The 27514-nt window shown below is 37.4% G+C and overlaps 1 protein-coding gene across 1 annotated transcript in view; it reads right to left on the bottom strand.

Annotated features, from left to right (window-relative positions):
• Positions 1–5867: 5867 nt before the first annotated feature.
• The window catches only part of efna3a (ephrin-A3a), a 103466-nt gene continuing 81819 nt past the window's right edge, over positions 5868–27514 (bottom strand). The window contains exons 2-5 of the mRNA XM_079878448.1: positions 17239–17540; positions 12101–12166; positions 10781–10852; positions 5868–7718 (exon numbers count right to left, since the gene is read on the bottom strand). Of these exons, the coding sequence (XP_079734574.1) occupies positions 7600–7718; positions 10781–10852; positions 12101–12166; positions 17239–17540 (559 nt within the window). The 3' untranslated portion in view covers positions 5868–7599. The remainder of the gene's footprint in view (positions 7719–10780; positions 10853–12100; positions 12167–17238; positions 17541–27514) is intronic.

A 27514-nucleotide genomic window follows, 5' to 3' on the forward strand; every position in this document is an offset into this window, starting at 1 on the left:
GATGTCGGACGCGTTTACGTTTTACGTGGCGTGAGAAAGTGACATATAGGCAGAAAAGCTATGCAAAATCAGATCAAAGCGGTCAGACGGATTTCCAGAAATTTGATTTTAATAGGATTTCAAACCACGCATGAAAGTTGCTTGCCAATATGACAAATGACAATACGATATTTGGATATGCGCAAAAATTTGATTTGAACTTACAGTCTGAACAAGACTATTGAGACTAATGCAACCCCTTACTACAAAAAATCAGGCGACACACATGATTGGCTAAAACTCAATCATGTGTGTCAATCATGTGTTAATGCTTAATCATTAGCATTAAGCTGTGCAAAAACAACTTGCAGGTTGTCTTTAAAAACAACTCATGTAGAGATAATCAAACAACAAAAAACGCTTTTCCACTGTCGGGCCGGTGCGAGCCGAATTCGTACAAGGTGGCTAATTCGTACGAATTTGTACGATTTGTCTAAACCCCAGTGATAGGTAGGTTTAGGGGCGGGGTCAGGGGTAGGTCATTCATACAAATTCATACGAATTGGACAACTAGTAAAATATGTACGATTTAGCAAATATCATACGAGTTCTTACGAGTGAGATTGTATGAATTCGTACAAATTAACCACCTCATAAAATACTTATGAATTGCCGTGAGATTGGGTTGGTTATACAAGTTAACTGGGGTGCATGTTTATGACATGCAGAAATCAGGTATCAACAAAGGCACAGGGAGGGGGAGACAGATAAAACACAAAAACAAATAAATACACGATTATAATCATATATGATTTGGCTACACTCTTCAAGCAGTCTTTGGTATATCCATAAACATAGGTGTAGTTATTATTGCAATGGTTAGCGTAAGTAGATTTTAGCTTTGCATATAGATATATTTCTGCCTCATACGGTGATCAGAATTCCCATCAGATCGCAAGGAAGTTATTTCAAACACTCGCTGGTGTCTGAAAGTGAGTTTTGAGCTGAAAATCGTTTAAAATGTCTTAAATGTTGAAGTTAGCTGGTAGCCTCATATAATAACATGGGAAATCAGCAGCGGTGTTGACCGTCTCCTGACTCAGGTAAACTCTTCTTTTGTTCATGACCACTCGACAAGCCCCAGTTGGCCCGCTTTGGACCAAGGTATTCAGCGGGCCAAAACCCCCTAGCCGTTGGCCCAGAGGAAGCCCCGCAGGCCCGCACTAGCACGTTTGCTTTTGGCCTGACAGTGGAAACGCGGCTATTGTGTAGCTTTGTTGCCTGATCCTCAATGTCTGACTGAAAACGGTTAGCATAACTAGCATTATGGTTTTCTCTTAGTCCACTAGACAATAGTTCATTACCATTGTGTTACCATGTCATTAGCATTTAACATGAACTGACAAACAAAGCTTAGCCAAAATCCATATGGGCAAAATCTGGCAGCCATCTTGGTGTAATTAGGGCTGCTGCTCCAAACTGGACTTTATTCCAATGTCTAAATGAACAACAGGACTCCTGTTAGGGGCCACTGGTAGTTACACCATCTGTCCGAGTGATACAGCCTGCACCAAGAGATACAATAGTGACACCATGTCAGACATAATTAGTATTATTGTTGTTAATGGTACATGATAATTGGGAGTGGGAGCCCACAGATGAACCTGACACCCTCTGGTGGTGCACCACAGGCTAATGGACCTCTCTGTACCCGGGAAAGATGCCAGGCCAAAGACTGAGATCATCCGCTCATTCACGGACGCTGATTACACAACCAGACTTTTAGTTTCAGGAGTGAAGTTTTGAAGGGTACTGAAATGCATTATTGAAAGTTAATGGAAAACCAAACTGAATGAGTCAACAAAATGAAAATTCTTTCAATATTGACTCACCATCATGTTGTTCCAAACCCATATGCTGTTATTTTAGTAGAGAACAAACAATGGGAATTTAGTAGAATCTTGACAGTTCTTTTCCAATCACGTCGACCAAGTTCTAAAAAATGGATTACAAAAATGTGTGCCTACAAATTTGCCAAATGCCTTCTCTCATATCTTCATGTGCATCTACTGGCAGCAATATTTGATTTGATGGCTACAGCAGAAGCAATTGTTTTTCATGGATGTTGACTAAATTTTAATCTGTTTAAAACTTTAAATTCATGGAATACTTATATAATGGTCCATTTTAGAGGTCAACACTTCCAAATCTTATTCACTTTCATTATATGGAAAAATCTGGCCAGGGTTTGCGAAAATTCATTTTGTGTTCCATAAAAGTCAGTAAATAATTTCACTATCCCTTTAACACATTACGGCAGAATTGATGGATGGTGTAAAAAATATTGTATCAAACTGATTAATCAGTAATCAGATTAAGATTGTATTATCGTCATTATTTTTATACTTCCATTACTTCCATACATAAAAACAACCTATCTTTTCGTATAGTTTGAAATATACATATTCCACAAATGTATATGTAAAGTGACAAAAATGTAATTTTAATTATTAAATTGAGTGTGTGTATACTGTATATTTCATTTAATCAACAAAAAATATTTTTTTTTTTAGAATCCTCAATTTTGTAGCTAAAGTGTTCTGAAGTCATGAGACTATCACTGAAGATCTTTCCCTCTGCAATTAATCCTTTAATATATTTTGACATTCTATTCTTATCTCTCTATTTAATAGATGCCTGTTCTATTAAATAGAAAATGAAAGTCCTCACAATGACAGAGACGCCACCACAATCTGCAGCACATGTGTCGCCTGAAGGAAGTCTGCTGTGAGCTTCTCTACACAAGTTGCTTAAAGGCAGATCCAATGCTGATTGCGAAAACTCTACCTTCAACACCCCCCCCCCCCCCAACCTTCCTTGTGTGCGTGTTTTTCAGTTAAGTGTTACTTTCACCTATAAATAATATTGCCATACTTTTTGCTTCGTTTAACACATTTTTACCATGATTTCCCCTCAACATCAGCACAGAATAATGCTATTACACAGATTCAGTCTGGTCCTGTTTACTGGCATTAGAATATGCTCCTCATCAACATTAGAACTGTGTCTGTGATGGACAAATTGGATCATTCACACAAACTTTCACATGTTTTTTGTTTTTTTGAGATGTGGAACCATGATATTAGTTAGAATTGCACATTAGTATGCAGTTGATTTGGATCAAAACTGTTATGTTTGATGTGACATTTAAAGGCATATTTGAAAAAGTAAATTTCTGTTATTACTTACTCACCCTCATGTCATTCCAAACCCGTAAGACCTTGTTTCTTCTTCGGAACACAAATTAAGTTATTTTTGATGAAATCTGAGAGGTTTCTGAACCAGCCAAAGGCAGTAAAGTCATTGCAACTTTCGAGGTTCAGAAAGGTATGTGAATACATCTTAAAATAGTCCATGTGACTATAGTTCAACCTTAAGGTTATAATAAAGCGACAGGAATACTTTTTGTGCGCAATAAAACAGAGACAAAAATAATAAACAATTTCTTCTCTTCTGTTTTTTTTTTTTTTTTTTGGTTCACAAAAAAGTATTCTTCTTTACTACCTTTATGGGACTTGAAAGTTGCAATGACTTTGCTACCTATGGCTGGTTCAGAAACCTCTTGGATTTCATCAAAAATATCTTCATTTGTGTTCTGAAGATGAACGAATGTCTTACGGGTTTGGAACGACAAGAAGGTGGGTAATTAATGATAGAAATGCCATTTTTGGGTGAACTAACAATTTAATCTTGCTTACCCTTGAATCCCGAATGTCTTTATTATCTTCACTTGTACATGGAGTGTCCTTGAAATTGAAAAACACTTAAGAGCAGAGATGGAAAAAAGAGAATGAAAGACAGACAGATGTGCACAAACATGTTTTGCTTCAAGGCATTTTCTCCTTAGATGGAAGGGACGAAACTGAGAAGAACAACTGCATATTCCCAGGACTGTCAGTGCGGGTGTTTTATGTTGTGTGTGTGTGTGTTCTCTAATGATGGGCACCTAGAAAGTTTTGATTTGTGTGTTGTAAGAGAAGAAGCGTTTGTAGGCGCAGTTTCTGAGGTCGGATTCTCATCACTGCAGGAACCTTTTACCTGAGGAGACAGACGTGTGTTTGGTCTAGCTGAATGAGAATGAGTATGTCTGGGTGTGAAACAGAGCAGATAAAATAACAGACAGGGACAAAGTGCAGAAGACAGATGGAGAGATGAAAAAAAGAGACAGATGTACCTTTAAGACTCAGTTCTAAAGACTAAATTCTAATTAAAGTAAAAGCTTTTATAAGAAACAAGTTACATAATGCCATTCTATTAATGGGTTACATTTCCTCTATGCATGCAATAATTCTGACATGCAAAGGCAAAACAAATACTACACATTGTCAAAATTGAGTTATGATTAAAATGGTTTCTTTTTATTGATTTGGTAATTTATGTGAAATCATTAAAAATGCATTCAAAAAACGTTATAGTAATTTTTATCTGTTTCAGTATTGGCGTAGTTACTATGTGTTGCCTTTGCAAGAAAGAAACCATTGTATTGCACGTTCTAACAAGTCAAAAGTTTTTTAACAAGTCATATATTTTTTTAAAAATGTTTTTGAAAGAAGTCTCTTATGCAAACCAATGCTGCATTTACTTAATCAAAATACAGTAAAACAGCAATATTGAATTGATATTACAATTTAAAATTTGCTGCTTAACATTTTTGTGGAAACAATGATACCATTCAAACATTTGTGGTAAGATTTAAAAAAAGAGAGATAAATACTTAAATTATTATTATTATTGAATATTATTAATCAAGGATGCATTAACTTGATTAAAAGTGACAGTGAATACATTAATAATGTTACAAAATAAATAAATAACGTTAATAAAAGCAAATAACAGCTGTTCTTTGAACTTTCTATTAATCAAAGAATCCTGAAAAAAAGGATCACCATTTCCACAAAAATGTAAAGCAGCACGGCTGTTTTAAAGATTGATAATAATACGAAATGTTACCTGGGCAGCAAATCTACATATTCAAATCATTTCTGAAGGATCATGTGACACTGAAGACTGGAGTAATGATGCTGAAAATTCAGCTTTGCCATCACAGAAATAAATTACGTTTTAAAATATATTAAAATAGAAAACAGTTCTTTAATATTTCACAATATTACTGTTTTTACTGTATTTTTGTATTAAATAAATGTAGCATTGGTGAGCATAAGAGACTGCTTTCAAAAACATTAAAAAAAGATAATATTTCCAAACTTTTGACTATAATATATACATACATTGAAAAAAACAAACTTGGTGTAGAAACAATTTTCAACAATTTTCTTATAAATTTCACAATTACAAAGAAATGGCAACTAACACATTGACTGGAACGTTGCATTTTTAAGCACAAAGATTTACTTGTATTTACTTGTAAAAACTCAAACTTAATCATTGTTTTATTTACAACTTTGAAATTTAATTTTTACAGTGTATATAGTCCCAGTGTATTTCAGGCTTATTTATAATTAAAAGTCCCGGCATTATGCATAATGTTTTTTCCTTTTCTGTTATTATTGGTATTTAGGTTTCACAATCTGTATTTGCCATTTAATTCAATGTAAACTCTTACAGCTGCCCCATACTTTTAGTGTTCTAATAAATTAAATGATTTTAGCAAATGTCTCCTTGCATCCCCTTAACACATTATCTGATACACTTCTATTGCACCCCAATTTTTTTTTTATGTGTTCTTAAATTAGGAGCATGTGCTCCTTGGGAAAAAAGTAATTTACTCATTTACACAAACATTCTGACATCCTGAGAATCACGTCATGCCGATTACGATGCTCTAAAGGCAACAACCTGCAGACGATACAAATAACAGCGAGAGTGTTAAAATAAGAATGTTTTATTAAGTTTCATTCTGGCAAATGTCATTCATGATTCGTTTACATGTTTGTAATCCTTCTAAGGTAAACACGATTGGTACTGTTGTTGCCAACAATGATAAATGCTTTCGTTATCACCTGTCTCATTCTCACCAGCCAAAACTCTCACACAAGCTTGAGTATTTAAAACCTACAAATGTGTATCTAAATGCATATGAAAATGCCAAAATGCGCACACTTTCACAACCCCCTGTAAAGTGCACACTCATAAGACACATACGCAGACACATTTACATAGACATTCACTCTTGACATTGTCTGCAGGGTTCTGAGGAATGATTTATTCCATTACTGCACTGAAGCCACACCCTCTCAAGAAGCCCCTCCCTAAATGCCCTCCCAGCCCCGCCCACCAATATAGACTACAACAATCTCACACTGTCCTATAATAATGACTCTCCTTATAAAGATAATGTACCTATTTCAACCGAGCGCAATGGATGAGATGCATTAGATATGTCTTTCTGTAACTAAGACTCAGTTTGCTGGCACATGAACAGAAATAAAGTCCATGAAACGAACATAAATAAACAAAATAATTTGGCATTAGCAAAGATGAGGAAGGATCCCTCAAGAAAGCAGACAAAACTCACAAAGTTCCCAAAAAAGGATCAAACGATCAATAAATAACTCAATAAATTAAGTAAATAAACTAACATACTCAAAGAGCAGTTAAATATGTATCATACGGTAAAAACTAAATCCGCATCGCAATTCTTCGATATAAAACAGCGAATTGCAGTTTACGACTCGACCGCTCTTACAAAAATGGCCACTATGCTAATCAGTGGCACTGGCCAGTCCAGTGCCTTTCCATGATGACACGTACATACTATAGGAAATAAACCATCTATTATTATCTATCCATCTACCGTTAGTTCGTTCCATCTGGATTCTCTTTCATTATGTGCGCTGCTATGATGTCGGTCACACAATGAACAAAAGTGATGGTCTCTGACCGATCTCTAGTTTCCAAGTTCAGCAATGGAACTGGGAAACTAGAAGGAAAGCGTTCCCATTCCAGCTCACAGACAAGTCTCCAGCCCGGAAACTAGCAGAAACAGTAGCCATGCCTTTCTGTGATCGATTCATAAGCCTAACACCTGAACTTAGTGACAGGCAAATGAGTTTTATTGATCTCTGCTGCAGTGCAGAACTATCAATGACTGACACATATTGCAGTCCGACAGGTAAGGGTTGTGACAGAATGTTAAAACAGGATCAAAGGTCTCCAGCACTCCTCGAGTCTCTCAGCTGAGATCCACTGACCACTATGATGCTTGTCATATCCATTTGAGCTCGTGTCAATCTTAAAATGTCCATCTCAAGATTTGCCCCAGTCTGGGTAGGTTCATTAGAGACGAGAACGGACGTAGCTAGAGGTAGAGAGACCTCACTGTCTAACCACATTTGTTTTCCTCCGCGAGTACGTTTGAGGAGAGTGGACGTTCCATCGCAAAGGCAAATTCTGAAATTGATGCACGTCATTCCTTATTCCAAAATTGTGGAGACGAAGGCCACTATTTGGGTGCGGTAGATCTACTATTAGCTCCAGTGTTTAGGGCTCGACTATTGGTTAATCTGTTCTGATTGGATAATCTCCCGCACAGGTTGAACGAAAGGCGAGCGCTCGGAGCTGCTGGCTCAGAAATGTCAGGGAGAGAGAGAGAGACGGTTGCTAAGACACGAGGAGAGCGGCGAGGAGAAGCGTCGCCACAGTGATTAACAGTCGGTCTCCAGACGGGCTGCTGCCGCTGACGCTCTTCTCCAGTTTGGGGATCTCAGGGTTAAACTCATCTGAGAGAGAGAGAGAGAAGAAAGAAGGAAGGGAAGAAAGAAAGTTAGTGAGCACGCAACGACTTTTTATACTGATAAAAAGCCTATGTACACCGCCTCAGAGTAAAGCATTTAAAATGATAAAAAAATGTATGATTTCATTCAGATTAAGAAAAAATCTGTTAACTGTCAATCTCTCACTGAATAATAGCTAACTTTAGCTCTTTATGTCCAGCTGCTCTTATCAGCAGGGTATTCAAGAGAGAGGTAGGAAATGATTGGAAACAGAGAGAGGGAATGAGATCGGAACATCACTGTCGGCTGGAATCAATCCTGCATCCATTACATGAGCACCATGGCTCAATGTCAGGAATGCAACACTAACCATTCAGCCACCGCAACCAAAAGCTAGACGTCAAAGTTAGACAGTGACGCTAAATTATCACCTACTAAACATCGTAGAATGATAAAGGGTGCAGGGGAAATCGTGATTCCTCTTTGAGTAATGTAATCACCTGCAGCAACTGTAATGGTTTCCCCACAGCCTTCTCTAAATATAAGGAAGATAAAACTCATCCATTCATTTCCTGTATTACTACTGGCCCTAAAGCTCAATATAACATTCTACAAGGGTTATTGATGATGAAAATAATCACTTAGAAATAGAGAAAGGCAGAGAAAAGGAGAAATAAAAGCAGGAGAGATAGCGAGAGAGAAATCTTATCTATTAAAACGGCAGATATGATTGTAGAGAAAAGACTTGGAAGGATATCAGACAGAAAAAAAACAAAGAATATGTGACATTTCTTATCAGCAGCCGCCACGTTGTATGTTGATAAAGGACGCTCGGGCAGTTAGAGGTTAAACACACTGCTGTGATAGCAGACGCGAGTGAACACTGACACACAGCTCAATGGACACATCAGCGGAGCCGTGTCAACACATCATGGAAATGTCTGGAATTTATTATTGTTGACGCACATAGGCGAAATTCCAACTGGACTGGTTTTGCTGTGCTCTTCTTTGTGCGACAAAGTAGGATGTGCTCCTGGATCAGCATCTTTAGACGGGCCTGGAACAACATTCCTGTCAAACAAATATAGTCTTATACCCTAGTGGTTCTCAACTGGTTTTGCTTAAGGTTCCAGATTTGATGTCGAACATCAACTGATCCAGAAATGTTCTACATCCAAAACAATGCTGTTTATATCCAAGATCTGATTGCAAAACAGACTGTTCTTTGCTTAGGGGTAAAAAGAAGTTGGAAATACCTTTTCAGCATATTGTTACTCTGCTGAGAGCTGTGTTTAGATGAATATGTAAATATTTGCTGTGCAAAATAATGACAGCGGTGAGCAAACAGCGGTTAAGAAAGCATCTGATCATAGCGATGTGGATATGTTCCCACGCTGCACTCCAGTCAAGTTAAGTCACGTCACGTTTATTTATAGCACTTTGTACAATATACTGTATTGCTTTAAAGCAAGCAGCTTTACAGTATTAAACATGAAAATGTGTCAGTATAGCTTTCAATTCAGAATTACAACATCAATTTCCACTATAAAGCAGCTCTCCAGTGTGTTCTTGTTTTTATTCGTGACGTCTGACCTCGACGGACTGAACAGAAGAAATGAGCTGGAGAAGATTCTCCGTGTCAAAGAAGGCACACACCCACCTATTACATCATCACCACGGACCAAAGGATGATGTCACACCAGTTCAGGCCTTCACTGTGATAACCCTGATCCCGACTTTTTTTAAATTTAAATTTACAGTAAAAAAACGGCAGCTAGAAATGTACCATGAAGAATACGGTAGCAACATTTTAAGTTTTACAAATTGACCTTAAATTTACAGTAGGAAAATGTATATTGAAATAATTTGAATATACCAAAATTATTGCAATGAATGCAATAAACATTAATTTAACAACATAAGATGTAACATAATACCCTGATGTACATAAGTGATAAGAAAAAAAAAAAAAGAAGAAACAGTTATTTTAATAGCCTATCACAAAAAAGGACTTTAGCTTTTAGCTGATTCACTTTTTTTGACTGAAACTAGTGTATAAATTCTTTCAGTGTGACCTGGCAAACTCAAATAAGAAACATCATGTCTCCTGGGTCTTTGGAAGTCTCTTCAGAATAGTGATTATGCAGTGCTTTTTTGACATCTGTAACCCTATCTTTTCATATCGGTTTTATCGAGTATAATCCCTGACTGGAACACACTATGTCTATATGATGTGTGTTATGCACACTTAAGCAGAATTTTTATTTTAATGCAGAATCAGCACAAATGATGGTATTATGGAGCTGTTGACAGGAAACAAAGAAAAACTTAGTCCTCAAGACTGCAACACAAGTTTTTTCCCCCTTAAAATAGGGTGGTTGACCTGTCAGCAATGTGTTTTTTATTAGATATGGTTTGGGAAAGCTAACAAGATGTTGACAGTTTTAGAAGTAGGAGGATCTGTGTACAGAGGGTCAATTGGTTCATATGGTGTGTGTGTCATAATCAGTTTCCATTTTAATGCCGTGTGCATTAACACACATGTACCCACACACACAGAGAGAGAGAGATGTCCTACTGCTAGAGTGCATTTGAATGCCTACGGTGATGTAAAGTGCCAGCTATTAGTTTAGTTATGTGCTTTAGCAAGGGCATGTGGGCGTTGAGCCAAGCTGTACATCCTGCAGTGTGTCCCGATGATCCTTCCTGTGATCCTGATGTGAACTTGGGTTTCTGAGTATTCGCTGGACATACATTTCAGATGTGCAGTCATAATGCACCTCACTGCACATTTACAGCTCGATTTCTCAGAATAAAAACAGTAGTTAAGTGAGGGCGAGAGAGCAAAAATAGAGAGACTGAATAAATGCATGAATTTGTTTATTATTGGCCATCCCCTGGTCACTAGACCTTATGGTCATCCAGGTTTTTAAGAGGAATTTCAGATGCTCATGAGGCAGATTAAATCCATAAAAGCCATATTTGTGAGAACAGATGAAAATTTGTGTTACACACTCTTATAAAGCCAATGTGTGTACAAGGCTTCATGTTTGTGTGTGTTCACTCACCGATGTCATGCAGTTTGGGTCTGACAGTGTAGTCAGGGGGACTCTGGTTCGAGTCATCATCTGCATTAGAGACTGTAGCAAAGAAAAACATGATCTCAGTACATACAGTGACCCTAAACACTATCTGATCACTTAAAGGGGTCATGACATGGATTTTTTTTAAATGCTCCTTGAGTTTCACTTATATTGCTAATAAACAAAAAAACAAAAAAAAAACCCAAATGTATATACGCAGCGGAAAAAAATGAAATTATCTGCTAGTCAGTAAAAATGAACCATCCACTGGATGCGTCAAAGCGAATGTTCTTCATTCTTCCATTTGTCCTGTTGTCGACAGACTCAAGTCCATGGAATATGTCAGAAACTGAACGCACATCTTTTATACTGTATTCAGTGTAGACAGCATCAGTGATTATAATGGATCTCTATTTGACGCGACACTCACATCCAGTGTAGACAAATGTCAGCCATTAAACGACTAACGGATGCTAGCGGGCGGGGCCAATGGTGAGATGATGTAAAACTATTCGTTGAGGTCTTGGTCTCTGGAGGCAGTCATATGCAAATGAATTTTTGCAACATCAAAACGAGACGTTTCTGGAACCTGATTATATAAATGCTTTGTTTATAATGAGGAGGACGTTTTAAGCTATGAAACTTGCAGGATGTTTTAATGGTACAAATACCTCTTATATGTCAAAACATCAAGACAAATTTGATTTCTCATATCATGACCCCTTTAAGGCATACTGTATTTTTCAACTTTCATTCTCGGCAATTTGTCTATATAGTCTTTTTATAAAAATAAATAAATAAATAAAAAATGCTGCTAGGCCATAGCATACTTTTTTCTGCAAAAAGCATTTATTTTTTACCTTAATACCGTGTTTACATATTAAAATGTAATTCCTATTGTCGCTGTACACATCATTTGCTCAAACTTTTTTTTTTTGGATACATTTTAGGTACATTATATGCAAACACAAAGCCATTTCAACAAATACACACACATGTAATATAACTGAAAAATATTATTGATTAATGCAGCGCGGGGTTAAACTTGTGTTCAAGAGCTGCATGAGTTATGCTATCAAAGAAAGACAGAGCAAAAGAGTGAGAAGAGAAACTGAAAGACAGAGGAGGGGGTGAGAGGACATCTCCACACATGCTCTGATCAAAGAGGCCACAGAACATGTTCGAGCATTAAGTTCTGAAAATAGTTTGCTCACACACAAAACACACATTAAAAACCAGCATCATGACCTCCCCTTGCGGTTTACGTGCTTTTTTGTTTCTGTGTGTGTGTGTGATGATGCTCACCTGTAGAACAGCAGACAAACACCCGCAGTCTTAAACAGTTGTGTCCGTGGTGATGGATTGGTGTAGCTGCAACAACACATGACAGCACAAACATTAACCTACTGCCACCTACTGGACAATGACATGCACTGACATCACTTCTAGGTTCAGAACGTAATACTACTGTAGCTTACTAAATTAACACTATTCAGTATACACAGTATTCTGTATACTTACAAGTGAAACAGTAAATAGTAAAATAGCAAGTATTATTATGCAATAATAAACATTTCAAATAGTAGAATTCTACGTTGCAGTCACATGATCTCTTCATGTAATATGTGATTGGCGTCTGTCATCATTTTGAAAATAAATGCAGTTTTTGCCTTTTTATTTATTTATTTTGTAAAACTTCATCAGTCCAATCAAATTTTGAATCAAAATATTAATGTTAAAAATATCAGTTTTTTTTCTGGTTCATTAGTCACATTAGGCGCAATGCATTGTGGGATTCCATAATGTGCACAGATTCCATATGCACAGTTATAAGTACATCAGCATACTGTGCACAGTACCTATAGAAAATACAGATATAGTGAAATGTAATGAGGTCATGTGACACGTTAAGATTTCATCCAAAGCGTCACGTCACTGCTAAATGAATAAATGTAAATATTTAAATGTACCAACAAAGTAGAACACAACAGATTTAAACATTTACCACTGCATTTTTACCTAATCAAAAGCTAAAACATTATGTTACTACTCCATTCCTCACATATCTATACTGGTTTTAAACTGTTACCCAAATCCTCCTCTTCAAAGTCCACTTGTAATGTTAGTCAATTTCTTGCACCAAAAACTGCTTTAAATTAGTTTCTCATGACCATTTTCTGCCCTTACTCTGAACATTAAGTTCAACAGGTTGCTTTTGCTACTGTACCTTTAAGTCTTCCATATGTAAATGATCACAGAATACTTCACATGAAGAACTGAAATGAGCAGCAACCTGGTGAGAGCGCTTTAGAGTGTGTCTACGTAGCACATTAAACTCTTTATTTCAAAAGAATAATTCACAGCAAATGTTGTGGCCATTTTAAGGTATCTAAGCCAAAGCTCCTTCTGCTGAGATAAAACAAACACTAAATAAATAACACTGATCAAAACAGATACGGTGTACGTTTATTAAATTATCCATTTCCACAAGCTGCAGATACCATCTTTGATTGATGAATTGCCTAAACGAACTCCCCTGGGCTAAGACAAAGATAACGCTTCTTGTTTTCAGGTTGATAAACATATGGGCCACATTATCATAGGAATGTTTGAGTGTGATATCATTTTTCAATATCAATGGTTGTCATACAATCGCTAATAACCTGCCTACAGCCCTCACTAATGAAGACGACTATTAGCATTAGGTGAGACATGCATCAGAAAATCACCATTAGCAATGCTCTATTAACACTCGGTTTATAGCCTGCATTAGAAAGTTTTCGATCAAAAAACGGGTGCGCTCTAATTGGTAGTGACTGACCCAAATGCCAGAAAGACCGATGATCGGCGGCCTTCCGTAACGTCCGTTTCCCGATAACAAGCTCCTTTGCATGGCGGAGCTGTCACCATTTCACCAACAAGGCAGTTTTGAGAGCAAATGGACTGCTGGGAGAGATGCATTTGAGCTTGTCCTTAGGAGCTTTCTTTTATTCTCAGTTGTGATTTGGAAAAAATGAATGAAACATTGTTGTGTTTGAAATAACTTGCTGCCTTTCTTCAAACTACTGCTTCGTAACAACAAAGCCCTTTAAAGACGATCACTGGGGTCGCAAATTGTTTTCTTAATGAGTTTCTCTTGTGTTAACTGCATCTGTATGACTTATCTGTAACCCTGCACATAATGGTGCTCACGCAGAAAGTTCTCACTTCTTTTATTCCCAAATCAAAAAACTCCACGACAGGAAGGGCTGTGATTGGCTCAGCGGAACAATCGCCACATCATGAAAGGGAGGATCCTGCCAAGGCAATGTCCCCTTGAACAAAGCACTAAACCTCCATCTGCTCCCCAGTATGCCTTTCCCTGTGTAATAACCTTTTCTGTCAGTGGAGTTTAGATGAAGTATGCCTACTGCAAAATGGAACTTGCTAGCAAAAGCAAAAACACTTGAATGGATTATTATGTTAAACACAAGTTTTATCAAGTTCTACGGACAGCATCTGTGGCATGCTGTCAATAACCACATGACATAGTTTTGACTTGCACTTGAGTTTGTTGACATAAATCCACTTGTAATTGTGCAACGTTTTTCCCCAGATGCAAAACTACGACGCATTTACAGAAGAAATTCCTGGATTGACATCCAAAACAAAAATTGGACTTTGATTCGAATCATGTGATAAATAATTGAATTATTCACTCAAGATTGGCAAGTATCACATTTCAGAATTGTCTGGCACACTGTTGTTCAATACATAAAGCAGGGGTATTCAATTAAAGTTCTAAGAGGTCCGATCTATATACAGTATTTCCTTCCCATCAGAGGTTCGGACGATACTTTTTTGGAAAAGTTATACTTTTTTCATCGGGGCAGTCATAGTACTTTGTATAAGAAAAAAAAGCCTAAACACTCAAAATAGTCATCAAAGATGAGAATCTAGGGTCCAGAGAGCAAAAGCAGTGACGTCTAAGAATTTATACCAATGTTAACCAAAAAAAGTAAATATTTCTCCCAACTGGATATGAATATAAAAAAGTGCAGTAAGATTGGATATTCTTAGGCTAGTCAGTAAACGACCACTTTTATTGTTCTGCGATTCAGAACACCTTAAATGAAGCATCCACTGGACGCGTCAAATCGAATGTTCTTCATTCTTCCATTTGTCCTGTTGTCGACAGACTCAAGTCCACGGAACATGTCAGAAACTGAACGCGTGTCTTTTATACTGTATTCAGTGTAGACAGCATCAGCGATTATAATGGATCTCTATTTGACGCGACACTCACATCCAGTGTAGACAAACCTAAACACTCAAAATAGTCATCAAAGATGAGAATATAGGGTCCAGAGAGCATCACGTCACTGCTAAATGAATTAATGTAAATATTTAAATGTACCAACAAAGTAGAACACAACAGATTTAAACATTTACCACTGCATTTTTACCTAATTAAAAGCTAAAACATTATGTTACTACTCCATTCCTCACATATCTATACTGGTTTTAAACTGTTACCCAAATCCTCCTCTTCAAAGTCCACTTGTAATGTTAGTCAATTTCTTGCACCAAAAACTGCTTTAAATTAGTTTCTCATGACCATTTTCTGCCCTTACTCTGAACATTAAAGGTATAGCGGAGGATTTTTTTTTCCGGGTGGATCATCAAGACTATTGGTCCTCCTAAGTGTCAATCATTCTGGTGATATGTTTACGTAAGGCCGTCGTATGTGCTTGTGCACACGATTCACACGATAGCGTGCGCTCAAAACACAGTTGGGCTTCCCACTGATGCCTCAGTCGCGAAGTTTCTACTTGACAGGTAAAGTTTGGCATGCTATTTGGAGAAATCCATTTAAAATCACTGCTAGTAAAAGTTAATGATTGTTGATTAGCTCGATTAGCTCGTGCACACGTTTAATAGGTGTTCCCTCTCGGGAGCAGGTAGAGTGTTGCGCATGTGCATTTTTTCAAAAAGTGGAGAGGGCGGTTCTTTTCTAAAATTCGGGAAAATCCTCCGCTATACCTTTAAGTTCAGTGTAGACAGCATCAGTGATTATAATGGATCTCTATTTGACGCGACACTCACATCCAGTGTAGACAAACCTAAACACTCAAAATAGTCATCAAAGATGAGAATCTAGGGTCCAGAGAGCCAAAGCAGTGACGTCTAAGAATTTTTACCAATGTTTACCAAAAAAAGTAAATATTTTTCCCAACTGGATATGAATATTAAAAAAGTACAGTAAGATTAGAATCAGAAAAATTGTAAGTTTTTTTTTTTTACATTTAGACACCTTCGTGTATGGCACATAGAATGCCTTAGGACTGAGAAAACATTGTTTATTATTAAATGCTCTTATATGCTGATTAATAATGTTAAATGTATGAAAAAAGGCGTCATGCATTAACTTGTCACAAACCTGGTTTGGTTAAACGGTAGAAGTCATCTGTATGACAGATAAAAATAATTGTATTTTCTGTATTCTCGTTTTCTGCAGCGTTTTAGCAAAAGTATCTATTTTGCTGCTCATTGTGTTCTGCTACTGTTGTTAAAATAACCACATCATCTGCATCTCTAAATGTGACGCTTCACGTCTCTAGTGAGGAGAAAGAAGCAATGCGCACGGAGAGGAAAGGGCTTGAATGAAGCACGTTTGGCTCTAGATAAAAATATTAGAGGATCATTAGCGTAAACGAACCTGGGCACTTGTGCTGTGAACCGCTCCGCTGTTTTGACACGCTGCTCATTTTAAATTGTGGAAACGTTAAAATGGCGCAATTATGTCCCACGGCCCAGATGGAACCAAGCCGGGGTCCAGAACCAGACCGCCGGCCGCCATCTGAACACTGACATAAAGCATCTGCAGCAGATTGCTAGCAAAAATGTAATGCTTCAAAGCCTGCTTTATTGTATTTACTAAAAGTGGCTTCCCCACTGGCTCCAACTTCCATTTAGACTTCTACTTTGGGCCAATTTTCACAAAAGTAACACTTTTGTTTTTGTGTTTAATGGAATGGAAATGCTGAAAATTGTTTACTTGCATATATTTAGTAAAATATTTTACTCATTTGCATAAATTACATTTGTACCGGTATTATCCATTGAGCTTAAATTGTTTTTAAAGGTTCACTCAGGCATTTTTTTTAAATGATCAAGATAAAGCAAATAGTATTTGGCTGGTGTTGTGATTTGGTTATGTGAACATACCAGCCCCAATGTTCCATGTAAAATATAACAGCTTTTATTAGGCAATTGGTATGACTCATGTCAGTATATATAATTTAAAATATATTTAAAAAATTACTATTCATTTTTTAAAATAAATAAAACCTATATAGAGCACATTTAAATAAAACCTAACAACTAAACAAACTGTAACAAACAAAAATGTCATTAAGAAAACCTCATGATGGTGTTTTTTATGTATTTGATCAAATACTCACATATATAGTAGTACTCATGACCAACATTGAATTCATAGCCTAGTGAGAAGGCGCTGTAACGCTGGAATTTCTCCGAGAACTTAATTGGCGCGTGGGGGGCGTGCGGCCGGTTGCACTCCCAGCGTTTGAAGCCCATCTGTGGGTCGCAGGTGCGGTAGCCTCGGTAACTGACCATGTAGAGAACGTACTGCTCGGCCACCCCGCGCTCTAGCGCCCCCCGCTGGCTCTGGTTGTAGTGTGGACAGTAGATGTCCAGGTAGTCGTTCACGGTGACCTGTACAGTGTAGCCCTCACTTCGCAAGCTAAAAGAAACAGAGAGGAAGGACAAAAAAAAAAGAGAAAGACAAAAACATTATTATAAGATTACAGTGTTTTTGCTATTCGAATGGCATCAGTCATATATACCTTGTATTTTAGATAGAAAAAGGAAGAGAAGGGGAAGATTTATCTCATTGACCTTTCTAAAATGTGTAAGTCCTGCTTGAATGAAAAAGCAGTTATATTTCAATGCTTTGCCACAGCACATTAAACCGGATCATTTTTCATGCTTAATGTGCGCGAGGCCCTGATCAAACAACAGGGGGCAGTGTTTCATTTCACAGCCGCCCTTCTCATTTGACTCTCTTTGTCCCACACAAGCTCACACAGAAGAAAAAAAAAAAAACCATGCTAATACACACACTTGCGCGCTTCTAGGTCAGGTCCCGCAGGAGATTATTATTCAATTACAAAACGAGGATCAGAAATGTCACCCACTCCTTCTCCGTTCCTCTTCCGCTATTCCGCTAACCCCTTTCTCCTCGGTTTCCGTGTCTTTCTTTACAAATCCTTTTTCTTTTTTACACACTTTCAGTACTACAACATGCAGTGCTGTTTTTTTCTGCTTTCTAAAATGCGCATTATTTACGTGTCCTCTTTGTAGTTCTGCTCCTCCTCACTTACTCACCGTTTTTGCAGTTTTCTTTCTTTTTTCCTACTGCTTTCCCCCCTCTTTTTTAATCAGTGTCTTTCTTAGTCTTTTATCAATACACAACAGATGGCAATCACATCCTTGATTAGGGCTTTCTCTCTCTTTTTCCTCTCTCCTGCTCACACACACACGCAGACTGAATGAAAGATTTTTGTCATGCAGTGTGTTTTGGGGAGGGATGCTTCAAAGCTGCTAAATTTAGGGAGAGGGTGCAGGCAAGGAGAGGAAGAGAGAAAGATAAAGGGAGAAGATAAAAGAGTAAGGAAAGATGAAATGAGTGCAGAAAAACAAAGGATGAGACGGGTACAGAGAGGCACAGAATTGGGACGGCGATGTACCTGACACTCCTGAAGATGATGGTGTTGTGGTGTGTGTGTGTGTGTGGTGTGTGTGTGTGTGTGTGGGGGGGGGGGCAGGTTTTACCTACACTGCAGGGACCAAATGTCCCCAAAAGAAGAGTAAAATCTAAAATGTCACATTGTGAGCACCAGCCAACAGCTCCCATTAGGAATATGTCTTAATAATCATACTACAATCCTAGTATGCATCTCATAAAATTGGTTGACTGAATGTTCAGAGCTGAAATTTAGGGTGTGTTGTAGATCCGTTCGCTTGGTCCAGAGCAAAACAAATAACTTAGTCCTGGTCCGCTTAGCATTCACATGGGCATTTTCACACCAAACCTAAAGATACCGAACCTAAAGGCATAGGGATATGTTCACAACCTGATTGGTCGGCTTTTATTATGTGAATTTCGCGAGGGAACTTACCGAACATCCAAAACAATGCTGTGTGCTGGGCTAAATGGGCTCGTTGTATGTTTGTTGCCTACATTTAATGTTATTTTGACCAGCTGAGAACTCGTGAAGAGCTTATAAAATGTGCAAAGAAGTCAAAACAGCGGCAGGAATCCATCCGTCACACACACAAACAAAAATCTGCGACGAGGAGACACGGCTCTGATGCCTGTACCGAACTGTGATGGGCAACATCACGACTATGATGAGAAAAAAACAGGTATGCTTAAACATTCTGTCCTTTTTAGGGTCGCATCTTATGACCAATCGCACCAGGGTTCGTTTTATTTGAACCAAACATGCCAAGTGTTATTGCCAGCTTTGATTTGCTGAACATTTTTGATCACTCAATAATTTCCTTACTTCATTTGTTATTTCATAGTATTGATTACTTAATTTTCATTCTAAAATGTGGAAAATTGTCATAATAAAGAATAAAAGTAGGTGTGCTCACACTTTTGACTGATAGTATAGCCTTGAGGATAAAATGTAAGGTAGCTAAATCTGACCTAAGTTAAAAGTGCGAATTCGGCACACTAAATTAGACCTCTCTCAAAAACTGCCAAAAAATGCCATCAAACTCAGACATATAAAATGAAGAATGTGTTTCTGGTTGAGTTGTTTTGTGATTGGTCACAAATGTTGGGCATTTCCCTCAACTCTACCATTTGCAGAGTCTAGAACTCTTACAGAAACGAGTGTGTGTATATATATATATATATATACACACACAAAATATATACAAAATATGTGTGCAGCATTTCCCCTTTTTGATTGAAATGAGGTTAAAGAAAAAAGTACACCCAAAAATTAAAGTAATTACTAAATTTACCTCCACGTCACATTTCAATCCCATGACATTCAAAACCTGTATAATGGTATAACCTGGTAATGGCACACTTAGTCCCTAGGGGGACTGAATCTTTCAAAAAAAAAAACAATCCTAAAACAATCCTAAAAATGGTCCATACGACTCATCCAGTGAGATGTTAACGGCTGTGAGCGGATGAGCAAGTACTGAGTGAGAATTCATGATCCAGATCAACCAATTCATTGAAAATAATGAATTAGAGTCACTACTTCTCTCAAAAACACTTACATGAGTGCTAAGAAAGATTTCAAGAGAATAACTTAAATTTCAATCTGTTCCTCACACAAAGCTATCGTTATATTACTTTTGCATCCATTTTAAAGCTTGGAAGCTTCAGTTCCCTGTTATTACATGAAGAGCGACCAGCACAATTCTTCAAAATGTATTTTGTTGCATATAAGAAAAAGAAGTATTCTAAATAGGGTTGGAATGATGAAGGTAAGCAGATGACAGAATTTAAGTTTTTGGGTGAACTATCCCTTGAAATGTGTGTGAGATTCTGCAGTCCCCAAAACTAAAATATCCTAATGTGTACGTGTCTTCCTGATCAAGAACAATAAGTTACAGTGTCCCACATCAGTGTGCGTTTATGCTCTTCAGTGTACATGCTCTATAGGTGAAGTGTTATGCAACTATATGTCTGCCTCATGACACCCACAGACAAGAGAAAGAAAGAGAGAGAGAGAGATGGAGCGCTCCCCAGGGAGGTGCACATGTATTGAAGTGTGAAAACGGAGTAATGGTTTTCCCTCTTCCTCTCTTTTCTCACTTTCCCATTCTGCTGTCTCATCATCACTCTCTTTTCAGTGGGCAGGAAAACCTTGTTAGTTAGAAGGCAAAGCGGAAGGGAGGGAGCGAGAGAGATAAAGCTGGTAGATGAGGAATAAAAGTGATAGATAGAAGCAACGCATCCAGCTAATAATCGGTCTGAGGATACAATAAACAGCCGTCAGCATAAAATGCTTCAGGGCCAAAGTCTCCACACTAACTGCTAAAGAACAACTTCAATTTACACAGTTTATCCAACGAGACACATTACAGATATATTCCAGTGGTATGACGTTCTTTTTTTTACTTTATTGATGGCATTTACTTTTCATGCATTTTTAAAATAATTTTACTTTTTTTTTTTATTGAGCTATTCCTTCACCATCTGGTTTGTCATTGTTTTCCTACATTCATTTTTCAAAACTAAAACAAAACTAAAAAAAATAAATAAAATGACTGGTCTTTGGCAGACTTTCTCTTTTTTATTGAAAATATAGTAGAACAATTACTTGGAAGAATATAAAGAATTATAGCTGGCTGAACTCAAAACTGTGTAATCTGCATTAGCATCATGGTTTAACGAATGTTTGTGCTAACAGCTCCAACCTGGTTTGTAATTGTTGATATTTATTAAGCTGCTGTCTATGTCGGCTACTTGCCTGACAAACAAGTGACACATACTATTATATGCTATACAACTAGCAATTACATACATACTTCATAAAGATGAATGATTAAGACCTTGCCATCCCTTAAAACGCATTCATCACCACTAACGATCTTTCAGCTCTATAAAAGTCGATAACATGCATCCCAAATATTTAGTTTAGTCCATGCTAGGCTTAACACATCATTATATGTTTTTATCAGACAACTGCAGCTCTGTGCACAGTTTACTTCTGAGCTTTAAACATTGCAAAAATGGTATCTGACGCAGTCTTGGCTAGCTATTACTGTGATGGATTCCCTGTAAAAGGTTAAAGCTATAACACAGAAAATTCACTCCCGGGGGCAATCTGTGAATGATTCACACGGGTGGATAGAGAGACAGCGTGAGAGAGACAGTGAGATTCTCAAAAATCTACTGTACATATTCTAAAGAATCCAAAAAAGACACTTACATCTTTAGAGGTAATAGCTGAAACTCGAGAACTGCCTCTTTCTGCTAAAGCACTTTGGGTATAAAGCCACACATAATGTCCAAATTGGACTTTAACTGCACCTAAATGGGTTTCTAAGCATCAGCATTCACACAGCGATTTACAGCAACAAACTGGCCGTAAGTCATTCATTTTCAATGAGAGCTGGTAATTTGCGTGACAGAATGTTGCCAATTCAATGTGGTTGAGCAGTGATCAACTATATGCAAATAAGCAGTGTTGGGGAAAGTTACTTTTACATGTAATGTGTTACAATATTGTGTTACTCCCTAAAAAGTAACTAATTGCATTACTTAGTTACTTTTTATGGAAAGTAATGTTACATTACTTTTGCGTTACTTTTCTCACCTGGGCTAGGCTTGCTTGTTTTTCTAACTTCAATTTTTGCTAATGTAAAGGGCGGCCCTTTCACACCGAAAGTAAAATGATAAAGTACAAGTTACAAACTGAAAAAGTAACTCAGATATTTTGTTGTAAATTTAAATGTAATGTGTTACTTTACTAGTTACTTAGTAATAAAAAGTAATCAGAACACGACTGTTGACAAAATGTAGAAATTAATATTAATTCTGAGCAAATATACACTGATTATGGTTTTAACTGATATTTTTTCACCAATATTTACCTTTTTCTACTAAATCATATCTTTAAGTCGTCAAGTGTTGGTAAGTCTACCAAAAAATGGCTCCATCTGGTGGGTCTCTAAAGAACAGCACTGAACAATGCCCTAACAACCATGTGTTCATCAGGAAATAATGAAGTTTACAGGTAGTTTTATTTCATGTATTGTTTGCACAGTCACTCCAATTTTCATAACCACTCACTCTCAAATGAGAATTGTACAGCATTTCAAGCTTAACAGTTAAGTTTTGCCCCTCTGAAATTAAGAAAACTGATTTGTTGCCCATATGGAAAAACATCTTGACATCAGCAAAAAATCAATAAAAAAATTAATCAATCAATCCATAAATAAATACATTTATGGCCATACATCCTATTTGTGAGGACAACCAACTAACAATACAGCGACCTCAAACGATCAGTCACTGTTACAGTCAGTGCGAATGAAATATAAAAAATAGAATTCAAAAGATCACTTTTCTCAGAATATTGTCAGGTTAATGCAATATAAGGATAGACTGGGTAAACCCAGCCCGATCTGCCGGCGATTTGATTTCGCCCTGCAGCTCAGGCTGGAAACCTGTACATTCTTCTATCCTGCTTCCGTTACACATCTGCGGGAACCGATCACAAACAGGCTCATCCACCTGGTGCGCTTTTGGCGGGTTTAACACGATGACGTCTCTCGCACGACCGTCAATCCAATTCCTTTTAACCTCTCGACGATGCTCAATGGCTACTTTAGTTTAGCAAACAAATCGCTCGAGTGGGTGTAAATACCACTCACTTTCATGTTTCTTTTGCACAACCTGCAAAAATCGCTCGATGCCATTGCTGCTTCTGCAAACCGCTGATCAATGCTACAAACCAACACGTTTGTTGACACGTTTCCTGCCTGGAGTTTTCGCGTCGCTCTGCCAAGTACGTCACCCGGATCGTTGGTCTGATTGGTTGAATTAATTACGGCCGTTTCAAACCGCAAGCGTGAGTGGTGCGTGAGCAGGGCATATTTTTTTCCGGCAAGCATGTTAATCAATAAGTGCATTCACATTTTTATTATTCAGTTTCCCAATCGTTTCCCTGCACTTGCTCCACTTGCCCGAGCTTACCTCTCTGCACCATGTACAAGCGTTGACAGTGAGCGCTTGTTTAGCCTGGCTGGACATGTGGCAGATGAGAGAAGAAAGACTATCTGGTGACAAAGCAGAAAAGTTTAGTTTGCTACTGTATATATATATACATTTTTTTTTGTTGGATATTGGATGTGAAAAGAAGGAAATGGTTCTTCCATAACACTGCACTTTAGATGTGTGTGAATTTCCCACACCAGGAGTAATTGAAAAATGAAATCGGAATCAGCTAAAATCGGTAACTAACGGTATCAAACTCAATGAAAAATCGGAAATCGGAAAATTGTAATCGGTGCATTTCTAACTGAAAGGCTCATGCTAGAGCTCATATTGGCCACTTCACTAATAAGTGAATAAGTATAGTTTCCTGCTATCACCCACTCAACAGACTGAAAGTGTATGAGAGTATGTGACCTTTTATGTTTGTTTGTGTGGATGACAGCTCAGGCTTCTGATCTCGACAAGGTTCGTTCCAAAGAAATAGAGCTTTTCATAGAGGCCATGGATGAAAATACACAGCTACACTTTTTTCCTCTTAGTGAGATTGAAAAGATCAGTGTTCTCTAACACAGCTTTTTAATTAGATGCATTTCACTTTATATCCAGCTGATTTTGTATCCTGTGTTCATTTTGAAATGGTGCTAAACTGTGGATTTCTATGATCAGTGGGGGAAAAAATTTAAAAGAAACAAGCAAACCATCTGCAAGCGCCTAATGCACATACAAATCAATATAATACCAATTCTTGTAGACTAGAGATGTCATTATGAGAACAATTACATGCTAATCAATTGTATCAAACATTTATAAGTTTGTAAATTATTGATGCTTGAGAGATGTCTCATCCCCAGTTGAGCTATTACTGTAGCGCATTCAGACACGCACATACACTCGTCGCTCTCCAAGAGCTTTATTTGGCAGACAAATTACAGTAGACCCACTTGTGTCTGTTCAAAGAGCATAGAGTGAGCAGCGCTGTCTTTGAAGTGAACAATGCGATGGGGAGCCGCCACTCTCTTCAGGAAGTCTGATACATGGAGGTGTTCGCTCTCACTCTCCTCTCCTCCTTTAGAATGAGACAAAGAGAAAGAGAGAGCGAGAGAGAGACTACCTGATTCCGATGTTAAAATCCAATAAAATATGATGATGCTGACCTCTGAACCCTGTGATTGCTAGGGATGCTCTAATATTAACTCTTTCTCTGCCAATGATGGAATTTTCCATTATTTATGACACCACGCTTTCCCGCCATTGACAGAATTTTCAGCCAATCCATGTTATCACTGTTAAATGGTAGGGGGTGCTATTCTGAAATAGTACAGAATCTCCAGATCAAAACACAGACGAAGAAGCAGCATAAACAAGTGATAAAAATATTGCTTAAAGAGTTAGTTCATCCAAAAATTGAAATCATCCCATAATTTATTCCCCCTCAAGCCATCCTAGCTAGGTGTATATGACTTTCTTTTTACAGCCTAAACACAATCGGAGAAAAATATCCAGGGTCTTCCGAGCTTTATAATGGGAGTCAATAGTTACTGATATTTTGAGGCCCAAAAAAGCGCATCCATCCATCATAAAAGTAATCCATACAGCTCCAGGGGGTTAATAACACCCTTCTGAAGCGAAGTGATGTGTTTAAAAAAAAATCAAAAAAAAATCTGATATTATATTTTTCAATTAACCCTTTAAGCTGAATCTGATCCGTAGTCTTTGATAAAAACATGATATTCTCAGCTTTTTGTTCAAAAAATAGCTTTTTTTTTCTTTTCTTTTTTTAATGAAACTTACTCACATTCAAGTGTTGATAAAAAACAAATGGATACAACTAGAATAAAATGACCAATATTAAAATTCTATACTAGGGCTGCACGATATGAGGAAAAGCTGCGATGTGCGATAACATTGTTTAATATTGCGATGACGGTATGACTTGCGATAAATATTCAAATGTGAATGTTAGCTATACTGTTCCCATGTCTTAGTGCTTTAATAGGTTCTTTGCGAACCTAAACATTGAATAGCCTATTCCCACTGAATAGAGAAATCAAATAGATAATTTTTGACATGCTTTTATTGAACAAATTACACATAAATGAGGCATTATAACTATAAGAAATTAACGTTCAATTTCCCCTGCTCCTTTTAAAATATTTTCTTGTAAACTCAACAAAAACATCTCTCTTTGAATAAAACAAATGTGGGGAAAATAACTTTTATACTCAAATAAAATAACCGTAATGGCTCATATTTATTCAGCGATCGGCAGTTAAAGGTCATCTGTACGGAATATCGTTGTGTTAGAATCGATATCGATCTCACAAATCAATCTGAGTGTAGCTGACAATTCCTGGGGCTTCACCTGATTGGCCAAATAGCATGAACGCGCCAACCATGTCTTCAGGGCTAAACGTGATAGGTCAAACGTTTATTACATGCGCTTGGCTTTTCCCTTATTCATCGTGTCAGGCTGTCTGTTGCGATGCGAGTTCATATCGCGATGACGATGAAAATTCGATGTATTGTTCAGCCCTATTCTATAATACTTTGCTGAAATAAATTAAAAATAAAACACACACACACACACAAAAAATATTTTTTAATGCTACAAGGCATAACATTATATTGTAGACTATGAAAATTGGATATTAATTTCGAAATTTCGAAAAAAAAAAATATAAATGTAAAAACAGGGAAAATTAGCATGTATAATTAAATGAAATATCCAGTGTTTGCTGATATCGAATAAAGACATACATTAAAAATGAAACTTCTAATAGTAACCTATAATCATTATCATACCAATATATTATGTATCCCTAGTAATTGGCAGAATCACACTAGAGGTTGTTAGTCAATTTTTACCAAAAAGAAAAAGAATGAGAATTCCCATTTAAATAAATAACCAAACAAACAAACAAACAATGGGAGGAAATGTGCTTGATTATTATTGAAATAAAATCAAAATCAACAGTATAATCTCTTTTTTTATTACTTTGATAATGAAATGTCACCTGAATGTATTTTTTGTGAGATCCACCAGTGAATAAATTGTTGCATTTCATTGCATGACCCAGTGGTCGATGACACAAGTTTTAGGTCTTTGTGGTCACATGAGAGATTCAGATTCAAACGTGACCTGCATTGTGATCTTTAACAGTCAGTAAGTGGGAAAAAGCCCAAACACATGTTTGAAAATTCAGCTTAATGGTGCTAGCGGTACAAAAAACACACACACTTGACCTTTAAGAGAGGGATCTAAAAGTACAGATTAACATGATTTTAACTAATGCACAGTAATTCACACATATCTAATGTGCTTATTCTTCATTAATGTCTTTGTTCATGCGCGCGCGCACACACAAAACCCCGCTCTTCCACGAATGGGTGCATCATTGGAAGGCCTCTATCCACCATGAATATTTGATTGTATCATAAAAATAACCAACCTTTTAAAAAAACTGTTCAAACACCCCTGAGCTAGAGCAGCCAACCAGAAAGCTTGAGTAATTATTTACACTTTGTACACAATAACACAGACGCATGCGTACACGTGCGCACACACTGGGTCTGATGATGCTCCAGAGCGAGTCGGACGGAGAAGGAGTGTGAGTGTATGAGGGCAGGACACAGCGGCTGCCGCTGCACCAAATAAATTAAAAATTTACAACCATCTCCGACTCTCTCTCTCTCTCTCTCTCTCTCTGTCTCTCTCTCTCAGCTCTGGAGAGAATGTACATCTAACTTGTATAACTCCTATTACATCAAACTATCTCCCAAAGGCATTCTGGGAATAGAGGTGGGATCTGTCTGCTGGAAAGATGGTGCTATCAGGTTCACATCAAATAAGCCCCCCATCAGAAGGTCAGTGTCCTTCATCAAGTGAGCGAAGAGGGCGAGAGGCTATTTGTCTTAATGGCCCTTCAGAGGTAGGAAATGTCAGAGGGTGCAACTGTTCC

The sequence above is a fragment of the Squalius cephalus genome (assembly GCF_949319135.1).
Source record: "Squalius cephalus genome assembly, chromosome: 8".
In the NCBI taxonomy this organism is placed as follows: domain Eukaryota; kingdom Metazoa; phylum Chordata; class Actinopteri; order Cypriniformes; family Leuciscidae; genus Squalius; species Squalius cephalus.